We start from the raw sequence: 22,790 nt of genomic DNA, 5'->3' as shown, positions 1-22,790 counted from the left end.
GAATGGCGGACAAAACTGATAGCGAACACAGAGACGGCGAAACTGATGGGGAAGATCAGAAACCCGGAAGATCAAGTATTTTTAAAAGACTGGAGTAAATTCTTAAATAACCACTGTAAACAGTTAAAATCATTGGCAGGGATGTAATCACTTGTAATGTGGAACTATTTATGGCAACGATACATAACAGATGGCTAAAGGAAAAAGATGCAGAAAATTTCATATTAAATATGGAACCCATGGAGGGAGGGAAGGGGGAAGACACATCAAAATGCAGTACAGTGGTACCTCTGGTTGTGAACGGGGTCCGTTCCAGAGGCCGTTCGCAACATGAAAAGCCCGCAACCTGAAGCGCCGTATCTGCGCAGGTGAGCAGCATGATTTGGTGCTTGTACGCATGTGCAAAGCGCGATTTAGAGCTACTACACATGCGTGAGGTGCGAAACCCGGAAGTAACCCTTTCCGGTACTTCCGGGTTGCCACGGGACGCAACCTGAAAAATGTAACGTGAAGCAAACGTAACATGAGGTATAACTGTACTTTATAAGAAATGAAAAGGATGGATATGGATTGGGGCTAATGCTGTGTGCACATCGCTTCTCAAACCAGTGGTGGGTGTAGACTAAATGGGAGCATGGACACAGTTGTGGTCAAGATTCTAAGGGCATCCCAGCCATGCAGAAGGCCAGGCAGTGAGAAGCAGGGCCTGGGAAGAGTTGCTAGGATATAAAAGGTATGGAGGCTGCATTCAGTCCGAAGGCTGAAGACTGCCATCCCCACCCACCCGGACTGAGTAATACTGGGGGGGGGGGGGGACTTGGGATATTTTACTTTGTATACAGATAAGTCTTCATATTATAGGTTGAATCACTTTAAAACAATCACCTTAAGCATCATGTTCCTCCTTCTCGCTACCAGCGCAGCTTTGCCAAATTACAAATGTCAACAAATCATTGCTAAAAATAGGTACTTTTATTCAAATTCATTTCCAATTTCCTTTAAGTGCTTGGATTTTGAGGACAACAGGACAGCTTTTTCTTTTAAGCATACAGGAGTTGACGATACAAAGTTATCTTCAGCAGTGTTTTTCCATTAAACAGTAGGTTTCACCCATAGAAGGTGGTCTGTACATAGTTAAGAACATTCTGCACTTCCTCGTTTGTTGAATTTTATCCATCATCAGCATGATCACGTGTAACAGTGAACAACACAGCACCGGTTTGATGCAAAGTGCTTCTAAAACTGGATTCGTACGTTGTTCTCTTGCAGTCTAAAGGAATAGTATTTACACCAATTAGAAATGCTAACACAAGTAGCCTTTTGGAAAATGTGCTTACATTTGACCACATACCAGAACAGAGAGTATAGCTGAGAATTATGAAAAAGTGGGAGTAGCTCGGTTTAGAAGCAAACACGCCAGGTAGATGTGTAGAATTGGCAGGGATCACATGGTAAATCTCTTCTTTTTGCTAGCACCAAGTCAAGATGCACCAGTTTGGAACACCACCTTTGAAAAGGGGTGTGTTTTGGCAGCCTTCTACTCCCATTCAAGACATAGGTCAAAATGCTGCAGTTTTCAGAAAAGCATTGCTCTGGTATTACTTCCCAGGCTACAGGTTACTTCAAGACCCAGTTTTATCCCACCCGGACACAAGATAACAATACCACTGGTTGCTTCAATATTTTAATTCTCAAATTGAATGCATCACAGCTGGGAAGATTCACATTTTGTTGAAAGAAGATAAGAGATGTCGTCTACAAGCAGATTCTCGTTTCTCCAACGATATTTCAGAAAGAAACATCTCACTGAAATCAGTTCTTTCAGCATAAAAAGCACTGAAAAGTCTTTCTGCAGTAGAAGCCGTATCTTTCTTTGGTGCTGGTGGGAGCAAAGCTTGAGCAGATGTTCCTTTTTTTAATTAAAAAAAAGAACAGTAGCTTTTACGTATTTCATTTAGTCCAAGGCACCTGTAAAAATACTTGCTGGTGTGAGTCTGAGCAGGTTAATTTGCCCTCTTGTATGATTTTGGTTAATTAAAAATGCTGCTGCTGTTTTATTTGTCCTTATTTGCATATTATGAATTGAAGTTTTGAGCAGCAGGTCCTTCAACAAACAGTAAATAAAAGCCTGATGAGAAACATCTAAAATTCAGCACATAATGTTACTGAAGTCATGGCAGGGAGGGAAGGGGGGAGACCACATTTGAGAAGGAGAAAACTATTGCATAGATTTTGTTCAATTTTTCCAAGCTGACAAGGGCAATATGCCTTTAACGTACGTAATACTGAACGTGGTAGACTGTTGCTGCCTTTTGAAAAATGTTCAGGGTGGATTCCAATACTGTCCTTCCATTTGCAGAACTCCTGTGAACAGAAGTGAGTTTTTGCTGATTGTGTATTTCCTCTGCAATCCCCATTGCCTCTCCCCAGCCCCGCTCCAGATGGTTGTCAAATCCTCCAGCAAAGTCAGAGATGGTGTGAAGGGAAGGGGCATTTGGCAAAACTCACTCCCCTCACTCCTCCGTTCAAAGGGTCAAAAACCTTTCCACAAGCAAAAGAACAGGACAGGATACAATTCTTAAAGTCAAACATTGTTAGAAATTCTGATTTAAATTCTATTAAAGGCCTACAATTTCCACGGCCATTTGAATACAATTTGGAAGGCAGCAAGAGCGAATTGCAAGATGTAAACAAGGCAAGAGTAAATCTGTATTTTCAGTTGGGGCGTGGGAATTCCCATGTAATGTGTTTACATGATAAGGCGGCGAGGCACCAAAAACTTTAAGCGGATTATAAACAACACCTGTACAGCAAAAGCAGGGATGATCAACAATGGGCCAGTTTGTAAGAAAACGGTTGATGTGCACTCACAATGTTCCCAGGTGAAGGTATTCAACGTTTTGGAGAACATTCTAAAGAGTTCACTGCAGGATCGGCATGGTTTTCAAAACTGCTCAGTGACTTTTTTTTTAAAAAGAAGACCACCACTATATCATATACTCTGAACTCAGATTAATTTTAAAAAGTCATGCAAGCTAAGGTCTCTTCCTTGAAGAGAGGTTAAAGAACACTTTTACAAAAGTATGGTCAGTTTCAGAAGAACTATACCAAAACATGCTTGAAAGGACTACAGTATTCGGCAGACTTGTTTTCTTCTGTTGTCGCCACACAAGAAAATTCTACCTTGTGTTGGTCCACTGAATCGTTGCTCTAAAGACCTTTTGATTAAATGTCTCTGCTGATCACTGTTATTGTGCATATTTTTGAAGGTGGGCTTGCAACATACCAGACTGAACTTGCCCAAGATATGAATGCTAGTTTTGCAACCTCTTTCCATAAAACAGAAGGGGAATGCAATTTTAAGGTTTCCCAACCCCAAATAAATCTGATATGTAACAAATGTTTTACAGCAGCTCTTCCCGCCCCCTGCCCACCCAAAATCAGATAATGTAATAATCAGTGCGAGCAGGACCACAGTCCCAGTTCTCTGCCTGGGAAGTATCTTGACAGTAGAATTAAGGGGCATATTCCAACATCTCCTGGAAACGCAAGGACAGAACTGGTCTCATTTGCTTCCTCAGCGTCATTGTCAATTTTACATTTTATCTGGAATTCAGCGTATTCAGTAAACACTCAATAATTTAAAATATTGAAGCATTTTAAACACTAAAGTTTCCCTCATCTGCAACTCCTGTAACGCTCTGCATGCACACAGACTGGCCATCAAAAGAACTTCTTGGCTGCAGCTTCTTGTTGAGTCCTGCACGCAAACAAAAAGGGGAGAGCAATTAGCAAAACCAAACACAGGAAGCCTTTAGCTCATTTCAGCAAGGCAGTACCTCTTTCAGATCTAGGAACGTCAGATCTAGAATTCAGAGCAAGGGTGCAAACATCAGCCAGAGTGGTACAGCACTAGTCTGGGCTCCTTCTTTTATGGGGTAAGACTAGAAGCAGAACAGGCATGAACCACCCCTGCAGCTGAACCTGAACCAACTGAGTCAACTCTTCAGACATGCAGGCCCAAGTGTGGGTAGGGCTAAGCTGAGTTTTCAAAACTGTTTCAGGTTCTTTCAAATAATAATAATAAAGCTTTGTGAAAGTGTGGCCATTTTAACCTACTTTATTTTGCACTAACTTTTTGGTCCTTTTAGGGACAAACTACCTACACCTGTATGTAGTGACTCTGTTGGAGAAGATCCTTGAAAGTAGGAACTTTGAGGCAAAGAAGGGATGTGTGGGTGGGTGGGGGAAGAGAATGGCATTTAACTCTTCCTGTGCAAATCATTTCCCTCCTGAAACTCTCTGTCCTCCACCAGTTTGGAACTGTGGGTGGCTGGAGAAATGGCTCCCAAAAGTTGCTCTTATGCATTGCAAATCAACTATTCCCCCAAGGGCATGCTGCACAAACAGAGGAGACAACAGGAGTATTGTTAACACAGCTGCCGGGCAGTGTGTTGCCTAGCCTGCAAAATCTTGTCCACTTGTGTTCTGCAGAACTTGGCACTTCTAGCAAACTAATCTCTGTCTGTCACTTGCCCACAGAATCAGGTCCGCAAAGCCATTTAAAGTGGGTTGCCAGTCTCCTCTCCATTGCTGCAGCCAGACAGGAGGAGTGTCTCTTTTTTCCCTCCATATCCAAATTAGCAGAGAGATCACGCTTGCCATTAACTTGCATGGGGAGCAGAGGGGAAGGAGGACACGTCCACCTCAGAAACAGCAGGTGAGAAGGAAATCCTGTCCTTCCCCAGCATGAATCCCATTAGGGTCCTCGATGGGGTGTGGGCTTCAGCTTTGGGGGCTGCAGCCTTCTTCCACCTCCACACAAGTATGCCTGGTGACTATGTGTGGCGTGCACAGGAAGGAACTACAGGTTCCGTGGCTACGTGGCCCTACATCACTGCTGCCATGCAGTATGGTGAATGCAACACTCAAGCTAGGGGGCGGGGGAAGCCACCCCTGCCCTAGGGCAAGGAAAAGGTGTAGGCAGTGCTAATCTTAAAAGCTGACATGAGAGAAAGGGCGATGCAATTGCTTCTTTGTCCTGCGGAAGTGTACTTTGAACTTTTGGGAAGCCTTGATTAGAGAGGTATGTATTGGGAGTTGCCAGGCTTCAGTTGCTAATGAGATGCTTAACCTAACAGACTCAATACTGGACACAGGTGCATAGCTTTCCTACTGCGGAATTTAAGGTGGGGTGGCACAACTGTCTTAGATCATCTTTAGGATGCAGACTGGCTGAGGAAAAATAGCTCAGGACTCCTGAAATATGGAAGACAATATAATGAAGTGGTTAAGATCCTGGAAATGATGGTCACAAAAGAGAGGGAGGATCTTTGCACAAAGAAGACACCGCTTCTCAGGAGTTCCACTCAGATTTCATCTCTGCAGAAAATTTCTAAGTATTTGTGTGCGATTCTGAAAAACTGTTTGAAGTCAGAAATCCACCAGAGTGTGCCTTTAAACTCAAGCTCGGGAGAAGAACTGGGCACTTCACAGTGAGCTTCAGAGATCTGAAAAGCAGCCAGAGATGTCTCACTTTCAGAGTTTCACTGAGGCTCAACACAGCTTCAGGGTGGTTCTTACTGAGCTCAGAACTGGAATGACAAGAGAGGGTGGCTCCCTGCAGTTGGGGAGGGGACCTGAGAAATTCCAGGAAGACCTTGGAGAACAGGGTGGAAAGGGAGTTTTGGCTAGCTACCAAGTCACCCTGGCACCAATGACAGGGCAAAGCCTACCATTTATTTCATTTTGTTCAGACAAGAGAAGGTTTTTACACCTCCCTCTCTGCAGTTACTCATGCCTGCTTAAGAGAAACTGTTTTGCACTTTTGAGCCACTGAATCAATTCTATTCCGGCACGATGCATGCAAAACGCATTCCAACTTACCTATACATGATGTAACCGATGAACAGTAAAGTCTGGACTGCTACAAATATAATGAAGTGTGTTGTTGATAAACATGATGGGAACTGTGGCAACTCTGGACATTTAGGTTTTTCATTTGATGGCTAGAAAGCAAGAGGGAAGAGAACAATTTCTCAGCAAATGCAATATGCAGTAGAGTGTTGGTATATTCACAGGAGGCAACCAAGCCTACCGACAGGCAGAGATTTTGGGCATCACTCTAGAACTTCAGGTTCCGGAGGGCCCTTTGGCAAGACAATTTTCTCACCACCTCTTCATGGCTACTGCTCCCAATGTTGCTGCTTTCCCTTCATCACTGTTATGTCCTTGCTGGCCACGAAAGAGACCCAGTAGTCAAGTGAGCAGGTGGGTGATTGATAATCCTCCTGCTCATTGCTGCTGTCAGTTCCCTCTGGGCCAGGGGGAAAGGGCAAAAAAGCAGGCAGAGAGGCAACCACCACCACCACCACCAGCAGGGGCCAGGGTTTCTTGGCAGTGGGTCTCCCGCAGAGGGGTGAGCCTTGGTAGATGCTCTATCATGCCAACACCATCCAAAAGAGTGGCAATATAGGTTTTTACAGGATTGGATTTTAGTCTTTAATCTCAAAATGACTCAAGACAGCCCTATCAGAAAACAATAAATACCTCAAAATTATTTCAGAATAAAAGTTTAGCAATAAAACCAGTGACGCCTCAAGTGTCTCATGCTATGCATATTCTCTCTCTCTCTCTCTCTCTCTCACACACACACACACACACACAGAGAGAGAGAGAGAGAGAGAGAGAGAGAGAGAGAGAGAGAGATCCACCCAAGAAGCATGCAAAAATGACTGGACAGGCACCAGGTGAAAAAAAAGCAAATTTGCATCACCATCCCAAGCATGCTTACTTGGAAACCTAACTGAATGTCAATGGGAAGGAAGTGTGTGCAGAATTTTACATGCACAGCCCTGGTCTGACAGCCTCCTCTGGAGCCTGGGGGGGCTTCTGAGCGGCTCTGAAGCTTTGGAGCCAATCAGCATTGTCACAGACCCCCTTGGATCCAAGCATCTATGAGGTAGCGATTCTTGCCCAAGTCAAATGCCCAACCCTGGGACCTTGCCAGGCCTTAAAACACTCCCTTGGTAGCATGCAAGCAGACACAGTGCAGCAAACTGCTTCCGCATTTGACAAAAGGCTGCAGTACCATGTTCCTCTGGACTAGATGTTCGATGTCCCTCTTTACTACATGGAGATGTTCCTTGATGTCATTGAAGTGCTGGGTTGTTTCATAGATTCCCCCAGCAGAGGCAGCATGTTGACTACCACTGACTAGCTTCAGTGTTTCTCCCACAGAGTTCCTGGAAAGAGACAAAAAAAACCCAATAGTGATATTTCCCCTTCCAAACAGAGGTTCGCCCTCCTTCCCAAAGGAAGTAACCAGCCGTAAGAGAGGATCAAAAGCTTCTCTAGCTTCCCTACAGCTGCAAAGCTAACAGAGGCAAACAGCTCTCTTAGCACCATTTGTTTGGTCCACTACTTGCGAGGGCCAAGGAAAAGAGAGACAAGCTAAGAGCAAGCACTCTATTCAAACAGCCCCTTTGCGTACCTCAACTGCTTATTCCCATGTATGGAGCCAAGATGCAGCAGATGGGAGTGAGCAGCCAAGGGTGAGATTCTACCACGACCATTGCTGCTGCCCAATCCAAGGAAGGCGGGGTTAAAGGTCCCTTTTGCTTGGGCTGTGTTTGACATAAGACAGCACACCTCACTGGCTGCTCAAGATTGCCCAAGTCAAGCTGCAGTTTGAGTGTTTGCTGCTGTCCAGGGGTGCACACCTAGCTAGCCTTGTGTGCTGTCTGGGTGTGGAGAGCCAATCGGACACATGCCCCAAATCAAGGCATTTTAGAATAGGCATCAGGAAGCCCTTACACTATGCATTTCATAAGGGGTGGAGATCCTATACATATCCAGATGTTGTTTAGAGTCCAACTCCAAGTCTGGCTCCCTGCACCCCAATTTTATTTGGAAATTATATCTGCACTCCTCAGGTGTAGTCCTATACACGTCTGCCCAGAATTAGGTCTCACTGAGTTAAATGGCACTTACTCCTAGGTAAGTAGATTACAGCATTGATCAGCAGCACAGTTGTATGGGTGGTATAAAAGTGCCCCAGTGAAGTAGAAGTAAAGTGAAATAAAGTTTTTTTAAAAGGAAAAATAAAGTAAGAAAACCCACCACTCTTTAGTAATGAATTCTAATAAAATTCTATTATTCTACTCTGCAGATGATGATGCAGCTATGCACTGTTTCAGTGTCAGCCTTCGGCAACCTGCTGTGTGCAATAAAATATTTTGTGGCTGTCGCAAGGCTTACAACTTTGTTCCAAAGACTGATCTGAATCCAAGTCTCCCAAAGCTTTAAATGATGTCAAAACTCTAAGGAAGCTAAAATCTGTTTCAAGCAGCAGAATATGCTTTAGGGATAAGCAAAGATTTAAAGACATGGCCCGTGATTACCTTTTATACGACAAATTTCATTTCCCGCGTGCATCAATGCAATACACAGAATTATCTTGGAATAAATTCATTTTCTGCTCTTACAGAAAAGAAAATTAAAGCCACAAAAAGTGCAGATGCTGTAACTGGTGATATTAGACATCTAAACTGATTGGATAAGGGAGGCAGGCCTGTTTCTTAATCAATATGTTCATATAAGTTTCTTGTTGTGATGCCTCTTTCCAGTTGCAAAGAGGATTAGCATCTACAGCGACATATCATCATATGAATGATAATCCCTTTCATTGTTAACAGAATAATCAAAGTCTATGCCCCAAATTTGCTTCTATTAATTTACTTGAAACTTCACATTTGCTTGGACAAAAGATGATTTCACAGCAACTCTTTGTTCAGAGACTTACCCTGTAGCCTTTAGTAAAGCTCTTTATTCAGCCATATAATAACAGTGATTGCAACTTTACTTAAAAGAACCGATTCAAATCACTGCTTCGTGTAAACATTCAAACACACTGGAAAGCTCATCTTCATTTAAGTGTTGCTATGTGCTGAAGTTAAGCATAAACACTTCATGTTTTAAGCAGGCATTGTTAAGATGCAACATTCGCAGATATGAATGATTCATTGGTTACCAGTTGCATAAGATTTAAAATTGCAAAACATGGAGCTGAACTGCCTCCTGGATCCCAGAACCTTGTTTAAGTCAGGAGTTGGGAACTGGCCCATCGGATGTTGCCAGAATCACAATTCCTATTAGCCCCAGACAACATAGCCAAGGGCCACAGACAGGTTCCTCAACACTGGTTCGGGATTAGAATACTGTTTTAGGAGACCAAGGCTCAAAGTCATCAAAGTCACTGGATGAAACGTATCTCTTGGCCTCATTTACCCCCAACAATTGTTTCAAAGAGAACTGTTTACGTGCCACATGTGTATATTGTTCCAGAAAAATATAGATCGTTACATGTTTAGCAGGGAATTCCCAGGCTTAAGTAAGGTTTTTTGTTGTTTTTAAAAAAGATTATAATCAAGTAACTCATCTACTTGTCAGGTTACCAGAAATGCAAATGTTATGGATCAAAAATCCCAGGAAACACTCAACACGGAGCACTTTATTTCAACAATGCTCTGGTCAAAAAGGGAAGCAGACCAATTTCTTCTACATAAGCTAGACGTCTTTTCTAATGAAGCGATTAGGAAACATACAAATCTTGACATGAAAATTACAAGGACGGTAAGTCTTTCCCCCTCTGGCGATGGCCACAAAGGCCAGGAAGCTGGGGGTTGGGGGATACTGATTTGTTTTTGTTTTGTATCCGCAAGACATTCTTTAATCTCAAGCTGAAAATATTAAGATGATGTTACGCAAAAGCTTTCTTAATAAGTAGTCACTAAAAGGGCAGGCTTCTGATGTTAACAAGGAAATCTAATTTACTTGTCCGGCATAAAGATTTGCCAAGAATATTAAAATAAAAGCCGTCCCCAAGAAACAAGGGTAAAAATGGAAGTACATTCTATAATCTTTATTCTATAAAAGCTGACCTACTTAGGCACACTGAAGGAGCAGTCCTTGAACCATTAATAGTGATAAACGTCGACAGTTCAAAGCCGTTGCGTGAAGATTGCAAGAAAATTTCCTACAAGGTATGTCCCTCTCGTTTTCAAACTGAACACAGGGGCGACACAAGCTCACAGACATTCTGATGGGCAGAGCCCAGTAATGAATCGGTCACATAACAACTGCTTGGGCGGGTGCTTACTCTGTGTCCAAGAACATGTGTCGACACTTGGTACATCTTCCTCTGGGAGTGAGAGGCAAGTGCCAGCTTCCTGGCAAAAGCTTTAGAAGAGGGGTAGCCAATGGGGAGTCCTCTAGGTTGTTCCAAACTACTAACTCCCATCATCCTTGACCATTAGCCATGTTACCGCTGCTTTAGACTGCTCCGTAGGTAGGACTGCATAGAGGGCACAAAGGCCACACTTTGTTCAGCAAGCTACATTGCGCTCATTCACACGGTCCTCTCAACTATCAGCCCTAAAGCTCTCCTCTCGCGCCAACAAACCTTGACAAACAGCTACTCAAAACTCCAATGCCAGAACTGTTGGTTTCGCAGGCCTACCACCTGGAGCCCTCTCCCATTTTATCGTCATAAAGCGACCTCGGTTGACCCAAACACATGCTATTTTAGGGGGAAACTCTACAACCTTACGGAAACGTATTTGCTGGCATTTCAGAGTCCCCTAGAAGTCTGTAAATACACTGGGTGCTGCACGGTGTAAAATGCTTAAGCAGTGAATAGAGAGAAAAAATGAATAGAAAGGAGCCCTACACAAATAAACAGAAGGTAATGAGGCTTCCTATTAGGCAACTTACCCAATATAGTGCCCTCCAGATGATGTTAAACTACAACTCCCATCAGCCCCAGTCAGACTGGCCAATGGCCAGGGATGATGGGAGCTGTAGCCTACAAAACTTCTGGAGGGCATCAGGTTGGCTGCTACTCCTTTAAATTAAAAAAAGGAAGCCTAGAAAAACATGGTTTTACAGAAGATGTATATATCACCCTGCTTTTCTGCAATTGGTTTTAAATTTCTCAATCCAGCTTTTGGGGAGGGGGGCTAGCAGGTCTGAATGACAGAAATTCTATTTTCTGTTGGCTTCTTGCAATAATGTGTCAATGTGTTATACTGCAAAATAATATTGCAATAATGTATATTTCAATATTATTGCAAAATAATATTGCAATAATGAATCGGTGGAGGTAGGGTTTGCCTTGGTGGCTTCTAAAGTTAGAGCCAATTTTCTACCTTCTCAGTAGTGTGATAAATAAGTTAAACTATTATTGTGCACATTTCGTTTTGTTGTAATTATTAATTTTCTTTGTTCCACTATCATTCATGGTTGCAATGATAAAGGCTAACTGAGCAAAGATAACACTTTTCTCAAGCGTGTTATGAAGAGCAAGGAAATCCCAGGTCCCAACACTTCTGTATATGCACCAGGCAACATGAAACACAACTCAGAAACAAACTGGGGGTGGGTTACATCCTCTTTTGTGCATGCACTCTTACTTCATTTCTATGACTTGTCTCAGGACCTCCTCTTGAGTTCTTACAACATTATCAAGCTCCTGTTGGGAGACCTTAAGGAAACACAGAAAGAGACACAAACCCAATACAGTTAGTGAAGAACGGCAAAGAAGGGGACCTGAGAAACATGCATGAACTGCGTGTTTTGCTTGCCTGGCCTGGCTGTACTGGGCCACCACTTCCTCTTTTGGAAATCTCTTCTGTCACTGTAGAGACGTATCTCCTCTGCTCATCCAGAATCATGTCCAACTGCCTGTTGAGCTGCTTTATTTCAAGATGAATTCGATTCTGGCCTTCAAAGATTTGCCTAAGCTCACGATCACTCACAGTCTCGTAGAGATCATCCGCTTAAAAAACAAATAAGAAACAAACTGAAAGGACATTCTAGGTATACGTTATCAATGTTAGAATTCCTGCTCCGTAATTGCAGTCATGGGATTGTTGTCTTTCACATGACGGTGTATGTTTCGACTCCACAGAGTGGGAAGTGACGGAGGCAGCATGTTTGTGTTACTGTGTTCCGTGAAGTGGGACTATTGTCCTTTGTTCCTTTTCTCTTTGCTGTCTGATGCTAGAGAGAGATGGAGCCATGTTGCAGTGCTCCGTGTGTGTTTATATGTAAATAATGTCAATGAAATGAATGTCAATGAAATCACGCCGAGAAATGAGCCTCAGTTTAGCTTGATTTGTCCAAACCATTATTGTAGCAGCGTGCACAACCATACCACTCAATCATTAAAAATCATAGCTTGTTTTTGTTATGGTTTAAGGAGATGTTGCCATAGCAGATGTCTAGCAGCAAATCAAGATGGATGCATGACAAGAAGGCAAATATTCGAAACCGAGTCATCCTTCTTCCCAGTCACCTGGCCACTTACTAGGCTGCCCTTGCATGTCAGGGTGCTCCTTCTGAAATTCCTCCTTCCTTTTGTCCAGCTCTTGCTGGAAATGCTGAAACTCTTCTTGATATTTCTCTTTGTCCTTTTCAGGAATTTCTGTATCAGGGGGAGGCTATAAAACCAATTTTAAGAGAAATTTGTTTAGGAAGACATTCTAAATGTCTCCAGCAAATATCTTTCGTATTCTGAATCCAGACCTACCCTTACCATTAGCAGCCAGAAAAGTTAGCATTTGTTCACATGACTTTCTCCTAATGAACTAACAAATCCCTGATATACCACTTCCCTCTGGCCTGTTCTCACACACTAACAACCAAGCATGGACCAGTATTTTTAAAATCATGCTGACCATGTTGACAGATGGTACACTTAGAAGACCACACCCCTCTAACCTGCATCCAATCAGTTCAAAGCAACAGCCGCATCCAGTTCTGCATTGCATTCTCACCCACATTGCTCTGGGCAAGCAATTTCATCCCAACCACACAGGACCTTGTACATGCATTACAGATGCTGAATTCAAGCAATCGTGGTTTTCTGGCATCCCAATGTGTGTTTTGGCTAGGCCAAATCAAGACACTGCAAAGTTTAAGGAAAGGACTTCATAACCAGCGTGCCATCACCTACTAACTGGAGCCCATCAAATTCATGAACGTAATATTCAAATATTGATGTCAATGACAGCTCCTCAATCATTAAGGCTTCAGGGCATTCACCTTAAAGAACCTATGTGGAAGCAACATTCAGCTAAATAACTCTACAGCAATTCTTTTCTCCTTATCCAAAGGCTAGGTATCATTGACTGAAAGTAGAATTTAAGGTAATACATTAGAACTGAAGCACAAATTGACAGATAGTTTGCAGAAGAGTGATGGCTGCCAAAACACCATTATACATAAAAAGAAGGAAGTTCCCCCAGTTGCAAGCCAAACATTCATCTTTTGTTTCATTTAAACACTCTTCACACTGTGAGAGTGAAGTATTATCCAGTGCTGACATGAACGAGGAAAATCTCTTTTCTCACAAAGCCCCTGTCACACAAATACATCGAGGGCAGTAATTTTTATTGCCCAAGGATGCCTACCGCGACTTTGCTAGGTTCCGTCAACTGGAAAGTCAGGAAAGACAAGACATCATGGTCATCTGGGTAAAAAGAAAAATCCCAAACACAGCAAGTGATTAGCTCTGATTATTCCAACACAGTAGAATGACATCCGTATAAAAGAAAGTTCGCCTCTGCACCTGGTCTACTGCGTGACCAGCAGTACCACACGTTAAGACTGCTGAGATGCATCAACAGATATGCATTGCAAGGCTGACCATCAGCATCTGGGGCCCCAGAGAGCTGACTGTGGCAGACTCCAGCATCACGGCACTTTCTAAGAGAACTTTGGGCCTGTATTTCCTCAAGCAACAATCTCCCTGCTCCTGAAGCTCTTGGTGGTGAGGATCTTGAAGGACATCAGATTGAGCCTCCATGAAGTTAAAACCAGCACCCTCCTAGACTGGGCACAGTGCTATACAGAAGCCTTCTTATTGGAGCCAATGCTCTTGATTCTATCCCTCTCCATCAGGAAGAGAAACTCACAAAGGAGTCTCTGCCCAACCCCACCCACCAATAGCACTGGTATATACAAGTGCCGTGAACCAGAAGCGATTCAACCAAAAGGAAAGCATCTAGGGCAACGACTTGAACTTCTACATCCTTGTTTAATTCCTTTCTTCTGCAGACTTCCACAAAGCACATTAGCATCAGGTGCCAGTCATGGTTGCAGATTCTCTTGTTCCTAAGCTGGCAGACATTTCACAATTTAGCAGTTATTAATTTACCCAAGGGAGAGGGGAAGTCTTTGCTAAAAAGGAAGGGGAGAAGGTATGTCTTGAGTACTAAAAATCACCTGCGAGGCCACCAGTTGCTGCAGAGATCCCAAAGTATCCATTTGAAGGAAGCACCATGTTTTCCACTTTGGCACAAAACTCATAGTCTTCTTTGTCTGGAGTAAATCCATTGTTGATCAATATCTTTTAAAGAGAGAGAGATGTAAAGATAGGAAATTGCCTTATACAGTGTTTGGCCAATTCCCTGTCTAGCCCTTATAGGTCTACTTCAACTGGCAGAAGGATTCTGAGGGTTTCCTGTCATTCTGCCACCTGAGATTTAGTAGAGATGCTAAATGTATGTCAATTACAGTGGAAGTCCTCTGTAAAAGGTAAAGGTAAAGGGACCTCTGACCATTAGGTCCAGTCATGGCCGACCCTGGGGTTGTGGCGCTCATCTCGCTTTATTGGCCGAGGGAGCCGGTGTACAGCTTCCAGATCATGTGGCCAGCATGACTAAGCCGCTTCTGGCGAACCAGAGCAGCGCACGGAAACACCGTTTACCTTCCCGCCGGAGCGGTACCTATTTATCTACTTGCACTTTGATGTGCTTTCGAACTGCTAGGTTGGCAGGAGCAGGGACTGAGCAACGGGAGCTCACCCCATCGTGGGGATTCGAACCGCCGACTTTCTGATCAGCAAGTCCTGGAAGTCCTCTGTACCCAACCTCAAACATATGGTTCTTCCAGTTATATGAGGAACTCATTGTGATGCCCAAGGCCAACTAGCTTGCTCCTACATCTTAATCTGTGTAAATTAGGCAATAAAATTGTAATTTAAAGGACTATTTAACTCTCCATTAATTAGGGGCACCATCTAATGTGTTACTTCAAGCCTGTAGCGCAGCCTATTTATTGAGAATTCCATTCTTTATACCTAAAGGCACAATGAATGATAATAAACCCTAGTTACTCTGCAGTCCTTACTATGAATGCGATCAATACAGTGCCACATTTTTCCATGCTGCACCCAACCCCTGTTTAGCTTTGAGAGGGGGGAAATGTTCTGCAAGATGCAATAGGCCAAACTATAAACAAATGGAATACAAACTCTGATTGTACAAACTACCTGGCCTCTCCTAACAAAAACACACACATCTTGCTTTCATTAATAATCTTTCCCAGCTTTTAAATTCCTAAGGAAGTATGCCTGCTCAGAGACTGTAACATTAAAATATGCACACACAGAAAAGTATAGAGAGGAATATAATGAGAATTAAGAGTACATACAGTCAGCGTCTTTTGGTAGTATGTGATCTTTGCTCGAACAGGGTAAGGTTTGTTACGAAAGTCTCTTTGACACGATGCCAGTGCTTGTGTGGAACCATCACTTTAAGAGGAAACAAACATTAAAACCAGAAATATGGTAGAATACACACAGGTGTGCAGAGTTGACACCATGACTAGAATAAAGTTCAAGCGATCTAATCAAGAAATGAAATACTTATCATAATTTCCATTAACGTACACTCTAAAGAAGAAACTACATGCAGCAAAAATCCCCTCTTTGCCAGGAACTGCAAGTGGTTTAAAAAAAACTTCGCTCATTTTAGAACATGATGCAACCCTCTGTCATTGCACAGGATGAAATCAAAATGAAAGCAAACAAACATAATTCACTTAAAGAATTTTCACCCTGGTTTATAAGCCTTCCAAATATCTTTCCACAGACAACTTACTTTTGATGGTCATAATGGAGCTTGCCATTGTTGCCAACAACGATCACCGCTGGGTTGTTTTTCTGAGGGGGAAAACACATATCAAGATAAAAGTCTCTCTCAAAAGTGGTTTTTAAGTCTAATCTGGAACTCATTTAACTTGAAAGGTGACACTGCTTAGCACTGTATAGTAAAAAAAACAAACTAGTACAATGCTTCTGTGAAGTTTGTGGTCCTGGATCATGCACTAGTCGTAATCTGAGGCATTATCAGAGTTCAAGAACACATTGCAGTCAGGCAAAAAGCACTTGGGGTGTGAAGCAGGGCCAGTGAAGGGCCTATGAAGTGTTCACAGAGCCAGTTAACACAACTTTTCAACTGTGTGGAGGGGGGTATTGTTTTTGTTTGTTATTATTGTATGTATTTTTGTGTTTTTATACTGTAAACTGCCCCATGCTCTTCATATAATATAGAAATTTATTAAATAATAACACTTGATACAGACTATTCATATCTTATCAGAGAATAAACAATGCCAACTTGAAGCATTAGTATTCACGAATAAGAAGATTAACAGTAAAAGGCATTGTTCAGAAGTATGCAAAGAGCTAAGTAAAGCTGAACAGCTTAACATACAACTGGAAAAATCATTGCCAAGGACTTTTAAGACTTGGTGCGATACCACTATCTCTAACAAAATAACTGAGAAGCAGTGAAAAAACCCCAACAAAACCTACCAGTGAAATAGCTCTCCATATTGGGCCACACCTGTTCAGCAAGACTTGCCAACATGAAGAACTCTGAGTGGCTGAACAAGGCCCTTAAACTTTTAAGAAAAAGCAACTGATTTTTACACAAAAGTCTCTAGTCTTCATGCAAAAGGGGTGCTAATTCAGAGATTAAGAGAAGCTGCTCTTCCTTCTCTACGCCCACAACTTCATTATTTACAGTTATGCTTGCTTTTGATTTTTACCAACAACTTCAGTGTTATTGCATTTTCACATAAGACATGGAAGGGAAGAAGTCAAACTCATGAAGAACAGGTCTAAGCAACATAATCTAGCTTGTCACGAGGGCTATATGGAACCTCTGTATTTCAAAGGCAGCATACCTCTGAGTATCAGTTCCTGAAAAGCAACAGTGAAAGAAAACTACTGCCTTTTCCCCATCTATGGGCTTATCAGAACTATCTGGTGACAAAGCCAGATGAGACAGACCCTTTTGCCTAATTCAGAAGGCACTTGCATCCATTCTAGCTCAATAGAGAATATGTACGAATACATTCTCTTCCAATGTGTCCAAATGCAGAGTTACTCTTACATTATCCTGAAAGCATCTTGCACATACCCACTCTATCTGCATAGATGGGTGGGCATTATGCGCTATCACAGTTTCCCCAGTGAACAAGTTCCCACTTTGGCTGTGGCAAATGAAAGGGTCAAGGTTTTGTTTTAAAAACACAACAATGCAATTACCAAATAAATGAATAAATCATTTTATGTTTGCCCCATCATGCTATCCACTCTAACAGTATATGATGGGATACCATGTAAATAGTTAAATGATCTTCAAGGAACCCAAGCATTTATTACCTCCCAATCCTTTGAGCAACTGTACTGATACAAATGTTCATAGGATCCTGAGCTAAGATTCTACTACTGGCAACAAGAGACAGTTTATGAACCTGCTCTACAAAATATATTTTAGGTGGCAATTCTATGACAAGTCATTAAATGCAGTAGGACTTGCTTCCAAGTGCAAACTGGCTGTAAATTCACATGTTCTGCAACAACTATCTTAAGAAATGGGCATCTAGAGTCTACAGAACCTCATACAAAATAGGGCTACTACACACACTATTAGAGAACTTTATTTGCTGTGCATATTCGGTATGGCTTTCCACTAACCTTTGCGTCGTTGTCAAATGAGTCAAAGAAGATGCCAACTCCATTCCAGTTATCTGCTGCTCCGAAAACAGGACCGTCTAAGCCTTGTTCTTCTGTAAACCAGACTGCCTATTTAGAGAAATTCAAATCTAAATTTTAGGTCTCGGGTTCATACAACCGATTTGTCTGCAAATGCAACCATTCTACCTACCAGTCCATCAGCTCCTACTCGTCCTCTCCCTGTCACTCGGAAAGTTACTTCGATTTCCCAGTATTCAAATATAGATTTGCTTTTTGTCCATACTGATCCCCTCTGACTTTTTAATGATGGAGTTATTCTTATCTGATCAGCGCTGGGTATAGCATCTGAAAGGAAAGTAAGAAACAGATTTTTAAAATCATCAAGTGTTTCAAAGAACAACTGCTGCAGAAAAACACACACCATTGGCTCCATTTGCAGAATTTATTTTTGACAACTGAAAATTACATGTGTTTTACCCCTCTCATATTCCATTCCCATATTATATTACACTATAGAAATAAGTGCTTTGCAAAATATATTGCAATACACTAACCAGCTCGTATTAGCTGTAGAACCATGTCCTGTTCTGGCCAAGAAAGTTTCAAGAAAACAGTGTGCAGATATTTTGTTTGTTTTCCCCAGTTCATTAGTAACAAGGCTATTGTGCTAAGTGTAAGCGTTTCTTTAGTGTTTATTCAATCAAATGATTGCAGTATCAGAAGTTATTTGCTTCATGTTTCAAGTGCTGGTTTAATCAATGACAGAGCAGTCAACATTTGAACAAATTACAGGCAGTGAGGCTGGTACATTAGAAATAAAGACAAAAAGAAGTTGCAGTATAATACATGGATTAAGACCAAATTAATCAAAACTCTTATCAGACTAAAGTTTTTATTTTAATATATTTTATTAAAATGAAATAATTGTCAGAGGGGGTCAGAGAAAGAGATGCTGCTGGACACAGAAAAAATTATAAGCAGGCCTCTCATTTCTGTCATTTGTGACACATCACCATAACTATACAATGGTTTCCCATATGGCATTTCTATAAATGCTTTGACTAAAACGAACAAAGCAGGCAACTGCAAGCAAAATTTCAGTTTAAAGTAATTTCACATGTTCAATAAAAAGAACATATTCATTCTTAAAGAGTATATTTAGACCATCCTTTTGGCACCTGCATCATGTACTGACTTAGCAAACTAATGACAAGTCACACATTGAAATCTGAATTTACAGCCTCAAGACCAAACACATGTTAGCTACAGAAAGTCCCTGAGTGGGACCGAGTTGCTAAAGCAGGCCGCTGACAGCAGGTCCCAAGATCCTAATATGTTAATTAGGACCTAGTAAGGAATAGCTGCCGCCCTCCAATCAGTAGTCACTATTACCAGCATGAATAAAAATTATTTCTGTCCATTAGACACACTTATATGAGAAAAATCATTTAAACTGTAGGTATCTCACTGCAATAAAATGGCACAGGGGGTAATGACCTGAACAAACAAGCGACAGAAAGAGCATTTTGCTTGTCAGAACACATTTAAAGAAACCTATTACAGAGACATCCTTGTGGCTTACCTAAGCACCATATGGTGTGGTTTACCTCATGGGAATGAAAGATGCTACTAATCACCTACCGTGGAAAAGCACCACGACAGTGTAAACACTTCTGTAAAAAGAAATATGCTGCTCCATCAGCAAGCTATATATGCTAAATTTTTGAAAGTAGAATGAACACATACAGTAATAGCATTCAGGGACAATAAAGTATTACAACCTGTGCCTACGTGCTATAAAATTGCGACAGAGGTTAATAAAATAATGACACAGTATGAAGGAGTGCAGGAAATAAAGGCTTGTGGTTTTCTTGAGGAAAGTTAGAATGGAGTTTCTGCTCAAGTCACATTCAACAAGTCTTTACTCTTGGTTACAAAGGATTGGGGGACGGGGTGAGGAAAGGCTTGTACCAATAAGCCAATAATATAAAACAAAAGGAATAGGTGACAGGTATTCACCAACTGAAAGATGAGGTGGCAATGGTGTGTCTGTTCTAATAAAGCCACGATTCCCTGCCCAAACCTTGTAATTCCTTTAAAGAGAAGCCAAATCACTTCTGTGTAGCACAGTAGTGTTGCTATATACCGTATTTTTCGCCCCATAGGACACACTTTCCCCCGTCCAAAAATGAAGGGGAAATGTGTGTGTGTCCTATGGGGCGAATGCAGGCTTTCGCTGAAGCCTGGAGAGGGGTCGGTGCGCACCGACCCCTCTCGCTCTCCAGGCTTCACGCAGATCTCCATAAGCCATGGGAGCCCACACCGGGCTCCCACGGCTTGCGGAGAGTTGCCTGCATGCCGAAGCCTGGGCACGCTGAGCTCAGCGCACCCAGACTTCGCGCAGCTCTCCACAAGGCGCGCAAGCCCTGCGCTGGGCTTCCACGGCTTGCGGAGAGTTACCTGTTCTGGGGGCTGGGGTCGGGGGAAGCTCGGGCTTCCCCCGCCTCAGCCCCACGCCTGGGGGGGAAATAATTTTTTCCCCCTTTATTCCCGCCCCCCAAAAAAACTAGGTACGCCTTATGGGACGGTGTGTCCTATTGGGCGAAAAATACGGTAAATGAGCAATAGCAGTGGCAGCAGGCAGAAGTGTATGCATCTAGAGTGAATACTACTACGTAAGGCAGGAGTGAGGAAGCTGCAGCCAGATGTTGCTGCATCTCAACTAACTTTCCTGACCATCGGCCATGCTGCCTGAAGATGGAAAGAGTTGTAATCCAACAACATCTGGATGGCCACAGGTTCCCTGCATCCACTCCAATATGCAACAGGTTTGAAAACAGTGGCGCCAGACCTTTTATCCTCATTGCATTCACATCACAGAAGACTTGATGCATGACAAAAGTTTATGAAATTAGCCATGGCATGGGGAAAGCTTGACAGACTTTTTTCCCCTCATTCTCACATGGCACAAGAACTTTTAGAAACCCACTTAAAGTGAATGTTGGAAGACTCAGGACAGGTTAAAAAAATGTACTCCTTCATGCGATGCATAGTTGAAACTCTGGAACTTTTTCCTACAGGAGACAGCAATGGGCACCAACTTAGCTAGCTGCAAAGGACAACTGGACAAACTCACAGAGGATAAGGCTATCAATGGCTACAGCCATGGTGGGTATGCTCTGACTCCAGAGCAACTGGTGTTTAGAGGCATCATTGTTTCTGGAGTCCCACTTCTGTCAGCACTTAACAGGCTACGTGTTAGTAATTTTGGATGGGCATAATTACAGTGGTGCCTCGCAAGACGAAATTAATTCGTTCCGCAAGTTTTTTCTTCTTGCGAGTTTTTCGTCTTGCGAAGCACGGTTTCCCATAGGAATGCATTGAAAATCAATCAATGCGTTCCTATGGAGACCGTCCGGGGACAGAGGGGAAGCGCCGCGCGCCTTCCCCTCTGTCCCCTCTTTTGAAGCAAGGGGCGGCGGCGAGAAGATCGCTTCTCCCCGTTGCCGCCCCTTGGTTCAAGAGGTCCTGGGACAGAGGGAAAGACGTGCTGCACTTCCCCGCTATCCCCGGAGCTTGTGGGGCAAGCTTCGTTTTGCGAAGCAAGCCCATAGGGAGATGCGTCTTGCGAAGCGGCTAAGAAAACGAAAAACTCCTTCGTCTAGCGAGTTTTTCGTCTTCTGAGGCGTTCGTCTTGCGGGGCGCCACTGTACAAGACCCACATAGAAGGCCAATAAATATCATAATCGCTCTGAGCAGCAAGCACTGCTTTCCTTATAAACTCTACAGAAAGAGTGTGTGTGCACACAGCAAGACTTAACCAAGCACTTAGGAGCACTCAGCTAAGGCTTTACAAGTGATCTGTGTCCCGTCCCCCCCCCCATTTTCTCCCAAATATGCGCTCCTGCTAAGTAGCGCCTTGGCCGAACAGACTACATTTTCATCTACCTTTCAGCATTTTGTGCAACTATCTCAGCACCAAAGGTAGAGGACCACCATCAACCTTTGGTCCACTTTACCTACTGCTGACAAGGAAACAGCAGCAACACAAGTGAAAACCCCAAAATACCTGGGATGAGGGGAGAACAACACACAACCTCCAGCCATATGCCTTGCTTTGCGCATGTGGAAGCTTCTCCTACCTGTACTATTAAGGGCGAGGGGAGAAAGTCCAGAAGGGCCACGTGGCAGACCTTACAGATAAGGAGGTCAGGAACGCCTAGGAGGCCTCTCTAGGTTTGCAGCTCCCCCCGTCGTAATAAGCACATTTTTATTTTTCGTGAGGGCGGAGAACCTACTGGACCTGCGAACCCCAGGCGCGCGTAGACAAACCACGCATGCTCAGAGAGCGAGGCAGCCGCACTCTGCACAGGCTCAGGGGCACCCTCGCCTTTGCTGTTTGCTTGCGGCGCTTGCCGGAGCCGAAGCCCCGGGCCTAACGTGAAGCCGTGGGACCCCTGGCGCTCCCTCCCCTCCACCCGCGGAGCCCTGCCCGCCGGTACTTACTGCCCGTGTGCACCCAGAAAGGCACCGACCCGTCCCCCTGCACCAAGTGCGGCCCCTTGAAACTGTATTTGTACTCGAACCGCCGGTGAGGCGGCGCGGGGCCGGCAGCTCCGGCGTCTATCTGGCCGGTGGCGTCTGTGGCGGGGAGGAGGCTGTCGACGAGGCAGAGCAGGGCAAGAAACTTCCCAGCCGGGCTCCCTTTCTGCACCCACACCGCCGCCATCTTGGCCCCAGCTGTGCGCAGACCCGGCTCGGCCAACAGGGCGCTACCTGATTGGCCGAGGCTCCCGGGGGTGGGCGGGGCCTTAGCGAGGCCAGCGAGGCGAAGAGCGCCGCGGCCGGGGGGGCGGTGCCTCATTTTATCGCCCCGCCCCCTCCTGCGTAGTAACCCAGCCAGCCCCGCCCACAAGACGAGGAAGGGGGATGCGAGGGCGTGGTTTGAGCATTGTCCCCG

The 22,790-nt window shown here is 43.6% G+C and overlaps 1 protein-coding gene across 1 annotated transcript; it reads right to left on the bottom strand.

The window, feature by feature from the left end:
• Positions 1 to 953: 953 nt before the first annotated feature.
• LMAN1 (lectin, mannose binding 1) lies at positions 954 to 22,590 on the bottom strand. The gene is made up of 13 exons (XM_079994955.1): positions 22,337 to 22,590; positions 18,021 to 18,175; positions 17,831 to 17,938; positions 15,945 to 16,006; positions 15,496 to 15,595; positions 14,287 to 14,410; positions 13,473 to 13,531; positions 12,368 to 12,500; positions 11,643 to 11,836; positions 11,472 to 11,542; positions 7,091 to 7,244; positions 5,887 to 6,008; positions 954 to 3,760 (listed from the first exon to the last, which is right to left on the bottom strand). Exons 1-13 carry the CDS (start codon positions 22,557 to 22,559, stop codon positions 3,724 to 3,726), a joined length of 1,542 nt encoding a protein of 513 aa, XP_079851081.1. The 5' UTR covers positions 22,560 to 22,590; the 3' UTR covers positions 954 to 3,723.
• Positions 22,591 to 22,790: the final 200 nt, after the last annotated feature.

This window comes from Podarcis cretensis (genome assembly GCF_951804945.1).
Source record: "Podarcis cretensis genome assembly, chromosome: 11".
Lineage (NCBI taxonomy): Eukaryota > Metazoa > Chordata > Lepidosauria > Squamata > Lacertidae > Podarcis > Podarcis cretensis.
Note: the sequence above shows the minus strand (reverse complement) of the source record. Positions and strands in the feature narration are given on the sequence as shown.

Coding starts and splice junctions, on each gene's coding strand:
- LMAN1 (XM_079994955.1), bottom strand. CDS start 22,559: ATGGCGGCGGTGTGGGTGCAGAAAGGGAGCCCGGCTGGGAAGTTTCTT. Junction 12,501..13,472: donor CGGAACCTAGCAAAGTCGCG/GTAGGCATCCTT, acceptor TTGGTTTTATAG/CCTCCCCCTGATACAGAAAT. Junction 11,543..11,642: donor GCCCAGTACAGCCAGGCCAG/GCAAGCAAAACA, acceptor TGTTTCCTTAAG/GTCTCCCAACAGGAGCTTGA.